This window comes from Callospermophilus lateralis, chromosome 13 (genome assembly GCF_048772815.1).
Source record: "Callospermophilus lateralis isolate mCalLat2 chromosome 13, mCalLat2.hap1, whole genome shotgun sequence".
In the NCBI taxonomy this organism is placed as follows: domain Eukaryota; kingdom Metazoa; phylum Chordata; class Mammalia; order Rodentia; family Sciuridae; genus Callospermophilus; species Callospermophilus lateralis.
In genome coordinates, this window is record NC_135317.1 from 107382934 (window position 1) to 107398623 (window position 15690).

At 58.7% G+C, this 15690-nt stretch overlaps 1 protein-coding gene across 2 annotated transcripts in view; it reads left to right on the forward strand.

The window, feature by feature from the left end:
• Positions 1-6782: 6782 nt before the first annotated feature.
• The window catches only part of Cd247 (CD247 molecule), a 60554-nt gene continuing 51646 nt past the window's right edge, over positions 6783-15690 (forward strand). For both annotated transcript variants that reach the window (XM_076831746.2, XM_076831747.2), the window contains exon 1: positions 6783-6869. In XM_076831746.2, the coding sequence (XP_076687861.1) occupies positions 6812-6869 (58 nt within the window). In that variant the 5' untranslated portion in view covers positions 6783-6811. The remainder of the gene's footprint in view (positions 6870-15690) is intronic.

Consider the following 15690-nt stretch of genomic DNA (forward strand, 5'->3'; position numbering starts at 1 on the left):
GCTGGGTGCAGCTCAGAGGTACAGAACTTGTGTGTGAGGCCCTGGGTTCAATCCTCAGCACCCCACTTTCCGCCCAGAGGGGGAGAGCAGAAGCAGCAGAGGATGTTGAGAAAGTCAATTATCGTGGCTTTGTTTTTTAGACCTGAGGGATGACATCTGCATCTCTCATTCTGGAAACCTGGTAGTTGGATGCTGTTCAAAGTGCCTGGTGGGTGAGGGAGGGACGGCTCAGCGAGTCATCTCTCCTGAGAAAAGGCTTTGACGCTGCGCGCAGTCAGCCGGCACCTCTTAGGCTGGTCCTAGACCTTAGGCTTCAGGTGTGCTTGTGTCCCTGCTGTCCCCCACGATGGCACGAGGCTGAGGCAGCCGGAGCCCGGGGTGAGCAGCATCCTGGGCATCCCGTCTGAGATCACACCCGAGGCGTTTCCTACCTCGTGCTTTTGCTTCCGGGGCTCCGGAGCCTCGAGGGGTGAAGCAGAGGGGGAGCCCTGGGCTGTGGGAGGAAGGCCCCTGGTGGCGGGCAGCGGTGCGGCACAGGTTAGGGACCCTGAGGCTGCAGGAGCCCGGGTTCCAACCCCGTCTGCAACAGCGGAGCAGGAATTGGCAAAGACTCGAAGACGTGGACGCCATCTGCTTTCCTTCCCTCCGATTCCCACGGCAGCTGGTAACTTTCTCGAAAGCCACAGTCAGATCGCCAGAGCACTGAGGTGTATCCACTGCGGTCAGCTGCGGCCTGTCACCTACCCCTTGCGACCAGCCCAGGACATAGGCAGACGCACGCTGTGTTCTGGTTGCCCAGAGGAGGGGCGCCCAGTGTCGGCCAGGGGAGTCCACAGTTCACAGTGGAGAGCTGGCCGCTGAGTAGGAAGGTCCTGCCTGCCGGCGGGGCACCAGGGACCCCCACCCTGCTGTGTGTGTTGTGGGGACAGCTGAAGTGGGCAGGTGTGGGGTCCCGTTCAGGTCTGCCAGGCGGGGCCTGGGAGGAGCCCAGGGCCACCGTGTGAACCGCAGCCACTAGGGTCCAGTGGAAGGCCACACCCAGCCCCACCTCCCAGGTCAGACCCCTGCTCCTCTGGAAGTGGGGCTTCATCCCAATCTCCTGAGACCCCCTTCAGGCTGGTGGGCATCCCCAGGAGGTGTTGAGGGCTGGTGCTGGGACCCGTGGGACCCTGATGGGCAGTCCTCAGAGGTGGCCCCGCAGGCTTGTCCTCGGTGTGAGGTGGCTACGCTGGCCTCTCCACAGCTCCAGGGGGACCAGGTCAGGTCAGTGAGGACTTCCCAGCCACCTCGCCTCTGTCATCCTTTTGGGAGTGACAAACATGTGACCTGCATGGAGCTGCACCCTGCGTGGAAGCCCAGCTGTCTGCTCCTGCCCTGAGCTGGCCAGAGCCTGGGACACAGCCCTGGACACACAGTGGCCCTTCCCTCTGCAGGGGGAACAGCTGGTGGGGTGGAGGGGACAGGGAGGGAGAGGCAGGCAGAGTACAGCTTCGATACCTGCGGTGGACACAGCACTGGCCTGCTAGGTCAGTGTCCTGTCCTGTCCACCAGCGTCTCAGTGGAGACCAGGAGGCCCAAAGCGGGAAAGTGACTTGTCAAGGTTGCCCACAAGAGAAGGAGAAGCTGGGCCCTGGCCCAGGCTGGTGCATTCCCGAAACGGGGAGCGGGAGGAGTCAGAGCAGGGGATAAAACGGCCTGGAGAGGCGAGGACCTTGCTAAGACACCCCTGTGAGGGTGTCCAGTGACCCTCAGCTGCCCTGGGGGCCTCATTTTGGAGGGTGAGCTGGTACGTGCTTGGGTGCCCTGGGGCTGATCTGTTTGTTACCAGAGTGAGGCGGACACTCAAGTCCAGCCTGGGCTCAAGCCGAAGGCACAGGCGAGGCACACAGCGGCCTGCTCAGGGGACACGGGCCCCCTCCCACGCTGCACAGAGACGGCGGCCACTCCTCCTCGGGGCCCGCACTCCGGGGAGGTCTTTGCCCCCTCCTGCTGAGGAACTCTGGACAAGCCCCTGCTGTTGTCCCTGGTGTTCTCCTCTCCCGAGGGACACGGGGGCCGACATTCCCCTGCATCTGTGTCCTGGCACGGGACCTACTCACTCCGTTCCTTCCTGCACCAGCGCCGGGCGGTGGCCGGCAGAGCCCGTGGACGAGGCCTTCAGGTGCTGGGCAGGAATTCACACCTGCCTGCTCTAAAGCTCGAGCCCCACGACCGAGGGCCAGGACATGTGGGACCCCACCTCCAAAGCCACCGCCAGCCCTGTGACCTGGACGTGCTTTCATTTCCTGACTGCCGAGGGGACTCGCGGGGAGGATCTGCCTTCCTCCGTCATCAGGAAGATTCACTGGCAAACAGTGTGAAATGACTGGGGTGTCCACCAGGGCTGCGCTTCCCTGGGAGACCTGCCTCCAGTGGAGAGCGCTGGACCCACGGGGTGAGGGGCCAGGCCAGTGTGCAGGGTGCCCACGGGACCAGGCATCCCGGCTTCTGGGATACCTGAGACCAAAGCTCCCGGCTGGGGAGTGGGGATGCCCGTGGGGCAGGCTGCTGGCCTGGACCAGCAGGGTCTCTGTGGGTGTGTGCCCTGGGGCTGACGGCTCTTGCTCTGCTGTCCCCTGTGTGGCCCGTCCCTGGGCACCTTTCTGCTGGGAGAGAAAGATGGAGAGCAGCAGAGCGCGTCCTCGCAGACGAGGGAGTACAGTTTCCTGTGGCCTTCTGTGGGAGACGGGATGGCCGCCGAGCTTTCCTGCCTTGCTGCATATGCCCACGTGATCTCCTTGGCTGGGAGAGGAACCGTCCACAGAAGAGCTAGCACTCCTGGGCTTCTGTGGAGCAAGGTAGCTGGAGGGGCCTGACCTAATCAGGTGAGCCCTTCCCAGGCAGAGTTTGGTCCAGCTGGTTGCTGGCAGCAAGTCAGAGCTATGGGGAGAAAGCAAACGTCCCCCTTGGGAACTGCTGAGGGGGCCGCGTGGCAAGGAAGTGCAGGATCCTCTGGGATCCGAGGGTGGCCCCTGGCCAACAGCTAGCAGGACCCAGGGACCTCACTTGTGTAGGTGACAGGGAAGAGAACTCGGCTTCAGTGGAGCACAGCCCTGGTGGACTCCTTGAGCCGAGAGCCCAGCTGGGCCAGGACTCCCGACTTGCTTTACCGTGAGGTCGTAAACCTGAGTGGCTTTGGGCCACTAGGCATGTGGGCATCTGCTGTGTGGAATGGAAAGCTAATGCAGCCACCAAACCCCGTGCACATTCCCGTTCTTTGGTTGCAAGCAACAGAAAGCCACTCAGTGGACTAGACAAAAAGCAGGGCTACTGGAGCAGAGTCCCCGTGACCACAGAGCCCAGGAGCAGCTCCTGGGGCCACCTGAGCATGGGGAAGCTAGGGGCGTTCCCAGGCTTTGTTTCCCTCAAGATTTAGAGTCCAGAGAGGAAGCGGCTAGTTGGCTCCACCTGGCCTCCCCACCAAGATCATGGCCACCAGGGAATGCTTCAAAGCAAAATTGGCACTGTCACCAGGACATGGGGGCGTTAATGCTGGACAGGCAAAAGCATCCCACACTGTGTGCTCTTCCCCACCACCATCGCAGTGGCCGGATGGACAGAGAGCTGTGACTGGCCAGGCCTGGGTCACGGGACCACCCTGGGCTGCAGGGCTGTGAGTTGAGCCACCTGAACCCCTCGCCTGGCCCAGAATTGATCGGGATGGGGGCAGAGAGAGAAGGGGTGCCGGGCCTGGAAACCCATCGTCCCCACAGCCCATTTCCCGGGAAGCCAGCACCGAGACGCAGGCTGGCCTCTGACGCGGCTGAGGGTCCCAGCAAGCCCTTTCACCTTCCAGGTCTCGGTTCTCGTCTTGCAAAACAAGGGGTTCGACTAGATAATTCCGTCCCATCTACCCGGACCATCCATGGCAGGATGCTAGGCCCTTCACGCGGGTGGGGGACTGATGAGGTTTGCTTTCCTGGCTGGAAGGACAGGGTCCTCCATCGGCGCTGTGCTGCGCGGGCCTAAGAACCAGGGAGTGGGGTGGGTCTGGTGTCGGCTTCCCCTGGCCAGTTTCAAGCTGCCGGGGTTGCAACAACCAGCTTGAGACTTTCCTGGGAACTTAACCGTCAGCTCGTGGGCCGACACAGGCAGCTCCAGCATGCCACCAACTGTCGTTACAAGAGTGACTCTCCGAGTGTGGATTCGGAGTGTGGGTGGGAAGGGTGAGGGTGGCCGTCTTGTTCAGGGCCAGGAGATCCTTTGTGGAGCCTGAAGTCACATTCCACACGCCGCCACCCATGGGCCACACCACAAGCCAGGCAGACAGTCTGGCCATTGTCTCAGCCTTCAGTCCCAGCTGGTGGGGACCCCTTGGGCTCTGCCCCTCCTCCAGCTCTGGTAGGACAGGAGAGGGTCATGGAAGTGGCCAGGAGCCTCGTGTAGCCCGAATTCAGCACCTTAGAGAGCCGGTGCCGCTAGGCCGGTCCCCTTCCCCAGCCTGCCCCTCCCTCCCTCCCTCCGTCTCTGTGACAGTGGTGGGCTCCTGCGCTGGTTCATGCAGGGACCCCAGGTGAACAGCCCTGGGTGCCCACTGAGCTTGCATTCACTTCTGGGCCTTCGAGTTGCCTAAGGCCTGGCCTCTGGCCCCAGGGACTGACCCTCCCCCGGGTGGGAGTGGGGGTCCCTTTCTCCACCCTGTTAAATCCCACCGCCCCCTGGGTCCTGGAGAACAGTGATTAAGGCCTCGGCAGAGCTTGGGGGGTCACACCCTTCAGCACGCTGCCCAGGCAGAGCAGTGGCACCAAGGGGACTCTGAGGCTTGGCCAGCGTGGCCTGGTAGGTGTGGACGAGGCTGCACAGTGAGGGGCGTTGGCACCAGGTCTGAAAAGGAGCTCCTCAGGAGGAGAGTAGAGAAAGGCCTCAGGCGGAGGGACCCCTGGGGGTGGGGGGTCCAGAGCACAGTGCAAGCACCCAGGCCCAGAGGGTCCGTCCCTGCGCATGGTGGCCCCTGGGAAAGCACTTGGTCAGGGAAACAGCATGCACTGGACCTCCGTGGCCTGCAGCCCTGGACGCCGGCTCAGGATGTTGGCCAGAGGTGGGTGGCTCGGGTGGTACTGTCCCATCAGGGGGCCCCAGGAGGGGTTGACTCCGTAACGCTGAGGACAGAAGCCAGCCCTCCCTCTTGTGCATGGTCTCTGATGACCTGGGAGTCAGGGAATTACGAGGTGGCTTGCTGTCCCTACAGCCTGGACAAAGGTCTTCACAGTGGGCACTTGGGAGTGTCAGAAGCCAGGGAGGGACTCTCAAGTGCAAGGCCTTGTGGGAAGGGGCAGAGCCCCCTTGGGGAAGACCCTGTTACTCCTCAGACAGCCTCTGGCCTCGCTGTGGGTTAGGCTTCCCTCCGGATTCTGAGGACCTCAGAAGGAGACACCTGAGGGTCAGCCTGCTCCTCCTGGCTCCTGGCCATGGCTGTGGTGCTGTCCCCACCGCTCCTGTTCTCCAAGAAATAGGTGCCTCTCCCAGGAGCTGCTTCCACTGCCCCTCTGAACCAATCCTCCTTTTCACTGTCCTGGGGAGTTGACTCAGGGGCACTTCAGCACCAAGCTGCATCCCCAGCCCTTTTGATCTTGAGACAGGGTCTTGCGAAATTGCTAAGGCTGGCCTGGAACTTGGGATCCTCCTGCCTCAGCCTCCCGGGTCTCTGGGATTGTGGGCGTGGGCCACGGAGCCTGTCTCTGAACTGTCCTTGTAAACAGCAGAATTTGGTGCTTTGGCTGGTGGGAGGACTGGGCCTACAATGGAGCCCATGGCAGTGGGAACCGCTCTCAAAGTCCTCCACCAAGGCTTATGGGAGTGTGGCCTCCTGAAGGGGAATGAGGTCGCAGTTTCCGAGAGGTGCGCAGGAGAGGCGGGCAGGCCAACAGCGGCTTCGTCTGCATCACTTACTGGAAGGCGCTCCAGCTGCTGGCCAGGTGTCCGCCAGGGTCTCCCTCCTGCCCCTGCCTGATTCCTCCACTGCAAAGTGTGGGCCTCGCTCCAGGAGCCAACCAGCCCCCAGTGCTCCCCAGGGCCCGGGGCAGAGTGGAGAGCCCTGCCTCTGTGGGCCCATCCTCCCCTCCCTTTCCTGTCACAGAGGCTCTGTGAGGGCCGTGTCTTGTCCTCCTGAAGTCCATGACTGATCAGCGTGTGACCCGTGCTGGGCCACCAGAGCTTCCCCGAGGTTGACGAGGGGCACTGAGTGTGTTAATTATCTATCAACGAGTCACACTGCCGTCAATTCTGTCCCTTCAACAATCTCCTAGTTGCCCGTGACCCGTGGGTGGGATGGGCTGTTGGCCCACTGGGTGGCTCCCGGGGCCGCAGCCTTCGGGTGGTTCTGAAGGGACAAGCAAGGGGCAGGTGGAGATGTCCCCAGAGCCCAGCAGTCCATCTACATTTAGCCCGACTCTGAATCCAGCTCTGCCCTTTCCCCAACCTCCACCAAACAGTCGAGGGCCTGGCAGAAGGCTGACCCTGCTCCCGTGCGAGCGCTGGGACTGACCTGGCCGTCAAGGTGGGAATTGGATACACGTGGGACAAGAACCAGCAAGCAATAAAGAGACAGAACGGGGGTCAGACCAGAGACAAAGCAAGCTTCAGCCCGGCTGATGTAAACACGCCCCCGACCTCAAGCCTCGGAGCTTCCTGCCGTGAGCCAGGCAGAGTTCTCACAGGGCCCGCGGCCCTCCACTTCCTGAGGCGGAGGCCCACAGAGCGGCAGGGCCTCCTTCAGAGCCCAGGCTGCTCTGCCATCGTCCTCTGCCCCGCATCTCCTGGGAGAAAGGACAAGATGAAGTGGGAGGCGCTAGCCATCGCGGCCATCCTGCAGGTGTGGTGCCCAGTTACAGGTAAGGTGCTGCCCGGCGGCACGAGCTCAGACCGTGTGCTGGGGTCCTCGAGGGCGTGAGGGCCTGGTGTCTGCCCCTTCCTGCGCTCCCAGAATCAGGGCAGGGAAGCCCTGCGCTCCAAACTGCAGCCCAGGGTCAAGCTGCCCAGAGCATGGATTGCCTGGTGATCAGAAGAGACAGGAGAGGGGGGCGAGGGAAGGAGGCCCGAGAGCCACAGGCCGGCCAGCTGGGACAGAGGGAGTGTGGAGCAGAGGCCAGCCCAGCGTCAGCGAGGCTGCCTCACACTGCGACGTTCCGGCCACCGACCCCTCCCGTCATCCTGAGCAGGCACCCTCACTCTGCCAACAGAGGACATGTCACCAGCCAGTCAGGCAGGGTGACAGCCAGTGGCACTGGTCACTGGCCTGAAACTCCTGGCCAGGACTGAGAGGCCCAGGAGGGGGAAGTGGCAGGTGTGGGAAGTAGGAGCTGCAGCCTCACAGAGCGCCTGCCACCTCTGGACCCAGAGGGTCCTGTCACGCTCGCGGCCAGGGCCGCACTAGGACACACCCTTCCCCGGCCAGAGACAGAAGCAGGGAACCACGAGAGCGCGGGCCTTGTCGAGTGGCCACCGTGAGGACTTGGGTTCTGGGGGCCGGTCATCTGTGTCCAGCCTCCCGTGTTCCCCAGTGCAGACCCTGGAGGGGAAGGGAGGCCGCGGCCTGCCCAGAGGGCGTCAGGCTGCTTCTGCCAACAGGGCGAGCTTCACATGCGTGGGTCTGGGGAGTAGGGAAGGGAGTCAGGACCGTCCTTCTGCAGTGGGGCTGCCTCCACGAGGGAGCCTGGCCCTGGGCTAGCACCTTACCGGCTGCGAGGGCTGCAGGACGTGGGGTTTTCTCTGATACTGTAGCTTTTCTCAGAAAGGGTGTGAGTCACAGCGAGCTGTGGGGTTAGGGCACCAGGTGGAGCCGGGCAGCCCCTCCCTGTGTGCAGGGGACAAAGGAGGTCCCAACAGCCAGGAAGGATCCTGCACAGCTGGAGGCCTCAGGCTGGGGAGGCTGCGGAGGGAGTTCCCTGCTGGTCGGCTTGTGTGGGCTCTGGGCTGAGGACAGGCCCAGTGGAGTCAGAAGGAACAGAGGAGACTGCGAGGGCCCGCGGCTGCCAGGAGCTGGGAGCAAAGCCCCAGGACCGAGGCCGCCCACTCCCAGAGAGCAGGGCAAGGGTTCTCGCTTTCAGGACCTTGCTGTCTCCGAGCCTGGACATCAGCTCTTTCTAGAGAGGCTGATAAACAGACGCCCCAGGCCGCCTGAAGGCCGCCTCGGTGCTCCCCTGCAGGAAGGCTGTCAGCAGCAGCAGTGGGGCCTTCCCGGCCCGGGCCCTGTTGTGACCTGTCCCCGAGCCGCTTTCAAACATGGGCTTTTGCCAGGCCTGTCCCGTTTGCGTCTCCTGACCAGGACCACCTGGTCTGTACAGAACCTGCCCAGGCGGCCTCCAGGGCCTAGGCCGGAAGGACTAGGATGGCCTGCCTGGTGCGCAGCACATAGCTGTGGCCCTGGCTTCTTGGTGCCCGACTCCCTGCTCCACCGTGGCCAAGAATGCATGGGGGTCTACGCAGCTTTTGTGCTTTCTTTAGTGAGAAGACGTAGCTCGGACATGAAGCCCCAGGGCTGTGAGCAGCTCTGCTTTAGGAAGTCACTGGACCTGGTGGAGTCAGGCCAACCACAGCATTTTCTGTCTGGGCAACTTTAGCAAGTTACTGAGCCTCTCTGGACCTCAGTTTTCTTATCTCTAAAGTAAAGGTCGTAGAGATGTGAAGGTGGAAAGTGAATGCAATATGCCCTGCGTATGTGAGCCAGTTAGAGAATTGCACCAATTAGTACTATTTCACCTCGACTGAGCTCTTGTAAACCTAGGCACTGGAGAGGAAACCCGCCGCTGGGGTTCTCCATTCATTCTGATTGTGTTGTAAGGCCGCAGCGGCATCTCCCCCATCTGTTGGCACCCAGCTCACCCCTTCTTTGAATTCTGTGTGCACTCCATGATCCCACATAGGCCCGGGGGAAAGGAGGCTTGGAGCTTGGGATGTTCATGGAATTTTGAATTTAAATTTTTAAAAGATTTCCTCAAAGTGAAAACAATATATAATGTCAATAGTGAAAGGGGAGAAAATCAGAAATAGCGGAGCCCCATGACCCTCCTCAGGGTGGCCCGAGGATAAGGGACACCCGTTTGCATCTCACTGGGATCCTAGCCAGGACCACCTGGTCTGCCCAGAACCTGCCCAGGCAGCCTGGTGGTGCGGGGTGCCTGCGTGTCTAGTGTGTCCATCTGCAACACCAAGCCTCGGTCAGGCTGCTGGAGGACCGGCAGGAGCGTGGATGTGACGCAGCACAAGTTCACCGCCGTCCCTTTGCCTTGGCCTCTGCGTGCCCAGAGAGGCTGCTGGTGCCTGTCCTGCGGTGACAGACCACGTCTGCTGCCACTCACCACCTCCCAGAGCGGCGCTGGGCGCTGGCCGAGGCATGGAACCCGGCTGTAGTCACTTGCTCTTCTCAGCTTTGCTTTTGTTCTCTAACAACCAGATTTGGTTTTCTTGGATGTCCACGCTTTTACCTCCAACAGTGGCCAGCTTTGCATCCTGGGCTTTGCCTAGCAGGGTCCAGGCACCAGAACAACTGTCCTGAATTAGGACACACGTGTCGGGAATCCCTTTTCTCCTGTGGGTCCCCTGGGTGAGCAGTATTCGGAAATGGTTCAAAATAGCTTTCTTAATTCTGCTTGGAAAAGCTATTTCTTGTCAGCATGAGAGTAATGGTCAATTTAATCAATTTGGAACACGCAATCATTCCATCTGGTTAAAGAAAATGATTAAACCAGTCCTTTAACCTGTTAGTTGAAACACAGTGATCCCTGAGGGACGAGCCGTCCTGCTCCTGGAGCCCCAAGGACAGCACCTGGAGCCCAGCAGCATCAGGGCTTGCTGAGAGCAGGGGATCCAGACGTCCCCACCGTCAGGTTCACGTTAATGGCTGGGCCTGCTGGATCGGCGTCCTGTGACCCTCTCCTCTGGACAACTTAGTATTCAACAAAGTGCTTTGAAAACAAAACCAAACAAAAACCAGGAATGAAATTGGAAGGGGACAGGCAGTTTGAGTGGACCGTGATTTAAGGTGAGATCGGGTTGGTTTAAGGTAAAATCCTGCTGTCATTAAAACTTTCTTGGCGGACAATGGGAAATTCTGCTACTTGTTTATTTATTTTTAATTAATTAATTAATTTATTTTTTAATGTAGGCCACAGTGAGAGTTTTATTATTTTTTTTTTTTTGAGAGAGAGAGAGAGAGAGAGAGAGAGAGAGAGAATTTTTTACTATTTATTTCTTAGTTTTCGGTGGACACAACATCTTTGTTTGTATGTGGTGCTGAGGATCGAACCCAGGCTGCACGCCTGCCAGGCGAGCGCACTACGGCTTGAGCCACATCCCAGCCCCTACTTGTTTATTTTGGATCCATAAAGAAGATGAATCCACTTGGTTAACTAACGTATCTCAGAAATAGAGATAGAAGCTCATTTTTCTGATTTGGCTTTAATTCTAGGGAAAAGCAGAAAACAATCAGGCCTTCACCCCTGGACTAATGAAATAATTAAAGGTGCCAAGGGGAAACGGAGACTTTGTAGATCGTAGCCGAGGTCACACCGTCCAATTGCCCCGTTGCCTCAAAACACGGAAATAAGACACAGGGTTAGAGCCGTCTCACAGGAGAGCCCGTGTGATCAGCGTTGAAATAACTGCTCCGGGTACCTATCACTTCCTTCCTCTCTTAATCTGAGATATTTAATAAAAATATGAGATCACGGAAGGGCGTGAAAGCTGTTTCAATCCATGACCAGCCAGCCCAGGGCTCTCCTTTCCTTCTCTGCGCCCCACGCCAGCGTCTTCCTGCTGCTGGTCTTGGCTCTCCTCATGAGCGTGTCGGATGCTGCTTTCCTGCACATTGGTGTGAGCTGTTCTCGCGCTCGGCCTGCCTTCTTGCTCTGAGTGCTCTGGGCACTTCCGGGCACCAGCATCACCTTTTCTTGGCTGTTGGACATTTGCTTGTTGGACTTTTAAGCCGTTTCTGAGGTTGGTCATGATAGCTGAGCCTGCAGGAAAACCTTTACAAATGTAACTTTTGTTAATTACTTGGGCAAATCTAGGATTGACAATTAAAAGAATGGGCTGAAATAAAAAAGCATTTCACAGGACCCTCGACTTCTGTTGACAACAATCCGATTGAGCAGAGAGGGTGATTTCTGGTTCTCGGGGACCATCTGCAGATGTTTGTGTCCGTCTGAAGGAGGCTGGGAAGGCAGGAGGACAGGGACGCAGGCCAGGGCCTCTCACAGCCCTCCTCGGGGCCAGCAGCCCGCCTGGAGCCCTGCTCCTCCTCTGTGAGATGCGGAGGTGGTGCCTGTCTCCCACAGGCAGTGTGGAGGAGATGCTGTCCAGAAGGGCCTGTGTGCAGGGTGCGTGGAAATCCACGGCCATGATCTTGCGTGCCTCAGTTTCCCCACCTTCGCAGACACGGCCTCATTTTCCTGAAGCAGCAGAGCAGGACCACTGGCCTAACTGGCTTCCGTTTTCTTCCCGTCACTGTAAACCAGTTAATTTCCCCTTGCGCCTTAGTGTCCTCATCAGTAAGACGAGAGAAGAGGAGGGGGCTGAACATTCCTTTTAGCTACAAAAGGCATCGTCCGTGGTCTTGAAATCGCAGTTTCTGAGAACACTGAATCCCCGAGCTCTCCACCCGCCCCGCCCCACCTGGGTAGGCTGTGGGGGCAGCATGTAAGCTGCCTTCTCACTGCTCTGGTTGTCTTATAAACGACTCCCCGACTGGGAAAAGCCAAGGGCGGGGTTCGGAGCTCTCCGCTGGCCCCGCAGGCTGTGCATCTGCCGCAGGTTTGAGGGGCCACTTGGGACTGCTGGAGAAGGCCCAGCTTTGCTGGAGGTGGCCGAGTTGCAGGGCTGGAGGTGTTAGGAGTGTCCGTTGGGCTGTGAGGATCATGTCTGCGAGGATCATGCCACTCGGCAGCTAATTTTCAGGCATGAGGGGAAGAAAACCGGGAGAAAGCAGGGCAGGCGGGGTGCTGGCCCCGCTGGCCGCCGGTCATTTGCAGAGTCCAGTAGAGATCTTCGGGGGGGCAAGTGGCAGCAAAGGCAGAAGAAGGGTCTTTTCGTGAGGCTTGGTGACATGCCCAGGATAGATGGGCTCCAGACACCCTCCCCGGGCCTCTTGGCCTACCCGGGACCCTCTGCAGCTGATCTGCTCCATCCTGAGTCCGCCCGCTGCATTCCAAAGCAGATTTTATGGAATTCTCCTTAGTAAGCACTTGTTTCTAGTTTCCTCTCAATTCTTGAAGTAAGAAATGGTTATTCTGTTGCTGAATATCTTTATTTACTACACATTTTCCTGCTGAGCATGGAATACTGGGTTGTCAATAAAGACCTGTTTTTCCCTGACATGTTATTATAGTTTTGAACTCGCATTTCCCCAAATCCGGTGAACTCGTATTTTCCATTTTACTTTTAATAAACATGCCTATTTTGGAACTTTCCTGCATGTGGTGGAACTCAGTGTGTGTTCAGTTTGTTCCGGCTCCCTCACCTTCTGCAGAGGTAGAAATACAAATGTAAATGAAGTCACACTTGAGGGGTGTTGGCCCTGAACAAGTGCCTGTGATTAGCTGCTGTGGGCATGGGCCTTCCTCGGCCTGCGTATGAGATTTCCTAAAGGAACAGCTCCCTGACACAGACTTGGAGTGGAGACTTGGCTTTTTTACTGAATCCTCAAGGAGGGGAAGAAATTGTCTTCTATTTATGCCAGAATTCGCATCTTCCTACTGGACCTAGGGGTGAAGTGGAATACACAGGTCCCCCCCGCCCCCCGTGCTCCTGGTGGAGCAGAGCAAACCACGCTGCGAAGGCTGAGTGACCGAGCGCCCGGAGGCAGATGTGCAGACACCTGTGGCCTGGAGAGGGGTCCAGGGAACGGGAGGAGGGAGGGCGAGGCCAGAGCTCAGACCCTGCAGCAGGACGTTCACAGGGACGGGGGTCTGTAGCCACTGCTGCCCTGGCCAAACCGAGGGGGTGGGGGACGGCTGGCCAGGAACGTAGCGCCACAAGGCTCTGTCGTTTAGGCCCACAGACCCCTCTGCCTCCCTTACGCTGTAACATCTAGGGGACGAGCCCCCCCATCCTGTACTCGGCAGCTTCCCACCGCCCCAAATCGGGCTCGCTCTAAGACGTAACATGAACGACGGTCTCAGTTAGACTTGCCTGTCCCCGTCTGGGCTGGGAGTGACGGGGAGAATTGGACAGAGCTGTTGTGGGAAGAGCCGGGCAGAGGGTGTGGGGGCCAGGTTACCCCTGTGCTGCAGATGCCGGCTGGGGAGGGAGCCAGGACGGCGACTCCGTCATGCACAGCCTGAGCCAAGCCCAGGGGTCTGTCCAGGTAGGTGGGTGCCCAGTGTGCGTGCTGATGTGCGTGGCATGTCCGTGCTCGCCTGTGCTGTGTCTGAGGTGTGGGTGTGTGTGCACCAGCAAGTGGCCTTGTGTGGGGGTGAGTGGCCTTCTGTGTGGCGAGTGGCCTTGTGAGGGTGAGTGGCCTTATGTGTGTGACAAGTGGCCTTGTGGGGATGAGTGGCCTTATATGGGGTGAGTGGCCTTGTGTGTCTCAGCGAGTGGCCTTGTGTTTGTGGCGAGTGGCCTTGTGTTTGTGGCGAGTGGCCTTGTGTTTGTGGCGAGTGGCCTTGTGTTTGTGGCGAGTGGCCCTGTGTGTGTGGTGAGTGGCCCTGTGTGTGTGGCGAGTGGCCTTGTGGGGGTGAGTGGCCTTGTGTGTGTGGTGAATGGCCTTGTGTATGTGGTGAGTGGCCCTGTGTGTGTGGTGAGTGGCCGTGTGTGTGGCGAGTAGCCTTGTAGGGGTGAGTGACCCTGTGTGTGTGTGTGTGTGTGTGTGTGTGTGTGGCGAGTGGCCCTGTGTGGTGGTGAGTGGCCCTGTGTGTGTGTGTGAGGCGAGTGGCCCTGTGTGTGTGCTGGTGGGTGGCCCTGTGTGTGTGTGTGTGGCGAGTGGCCCTGTGTGTGTGTGTGTGTGTGTGTGTGTGTGTGTGGCGAGTGGCCCTGTGTGTGTGCTGGTGGGTGGCCCTGTGTGTATGTGTGAGGTGGGTGGCTCTGTGTGTGTGTGTGTGTGTGTGTGTGTGTGTGAGGCGAGTGGCCCTGTGTGTGTGTGTGTGTGTGTGGCGAGTGGCCCTGTGTGTGTGTGTGTGTGTGTGTGTGTGTGTGGCGAGTGGCCCTGTGTGTGTGTGTGTGTGTGTGGCGAGTGGCCCTGTGTGTGTGTGTGTGTGTGTGTGTGTGTGGCGAGTGGCCCTGTGTGTGTGCTGGTGGTGGCCCTGTGTGTATGTGTGAGGTGGGTGGCTCTGTGTGTGTGTGTGTGTGAGGCGAGTGGCCCTGTGTGTGGTTGTGCACTTACAAGGCATCTGGGGGCAGCAGGACAGCTCTGTGGAAGGCGAAGCCCTTGAGCTCAGAGCTGCCGTCACAGCTAGTGAGCAGCAGGGTGAAGCCGTGGCTGGGCGTCCCCCAGGGTTCTGAGGATGCACAAGAGCACTCTGTCCAGACGAGAGCCTCTAGGACCTCGAGAGGGAAGTGACCCCTAACGGATCTTAGGACTTGAGGCTGACAGGGCCCGCACCCTCTCCTGCTCCCAGGCGAGCCTGCGTCTCTCCTTCCCGGCACCTTCCTGCCCCAGGTCCCAGGACAGACTGCATCCCCCTGCCCCCTGTGGAAGCCCATGCACCCCTCACGTAAGCCCAGATGTGTGGGGATCCCCCAGACCCACGGCTGGCATTAAAGCGAAGGTGGAAAATCACTGTTCTCAGAACTCGGGGATGAGCTCTTCTCACAGCGGAGACCCAGTGCATGGGAGTTTCAGGAAACTTAGGCGTCAGCAGTAAATGCCACCAAGCCCCCAGATTCTCACCAGTGTTCCCCACCGTGACCATCCTGTGTGTGTTGTCCAAAACAAAGAGCGTTTGATGCCTTTGTTTCTGTAAGCAATCCAACATGGTGGCTGCTGGTGGCCTGTTTGACCACGGAGACGGTGGACATGACCAGGGGCACTTGGTTCTGATCCTGGAAACCGCCTGGCGGGCCACTCAGCCGGTCATGAGTCGAGCTTCACGAAGCTCTTCATGTCTCTGGTCAACACAGACCTGCAGCGGTCAGCCGTGTCAGCCCTTGACTGGCCCACGTCTTGGAGATGGCGTTCAATGAGTGGGGAGCCCACTGGCAAGAGAGCCTCCCTGGTTCTGGAGACCATGTTCTCAGTTTTACAAGAGACTGAACCTGCCCACGTGGCTGGTCTAATTTCCCCGTTCGTCGGCCGAGCTTGCTAATTTTCATGCTGAGTTTTGAGGCAGAGGAAGCATATACTGAGGGATGCCACCCGGGACTATTTTGAGTGAGACTAAAGAGCTTCAGAAATTCCTCCTTTGATTCCTCCGGGCAGAGAGAAATCTTTGTCTTTTCTCTCACTTAATGATAAACGCTTCAAAGCCCAGACCTATATAAAATACACAAATGCTTTCTGGACAAAATGAATCTTGTCCATTTTCTTTGGGCTTCGATGGGAACAATAAAGATTGAGCTACAAAAGGTTGGCAAAGAGGATTATCCTTTTTCTTTTTATTAAGCATTGAGGCTTCAAAAGAACAGCCCAGAAAGTCCAATAATTGTATCCACCACCGCTTACCCACCCGTCCCCCTGCTGACCTGGCCTGTGAAATCCCCTTTTAAACTCTTGGCTGGCTC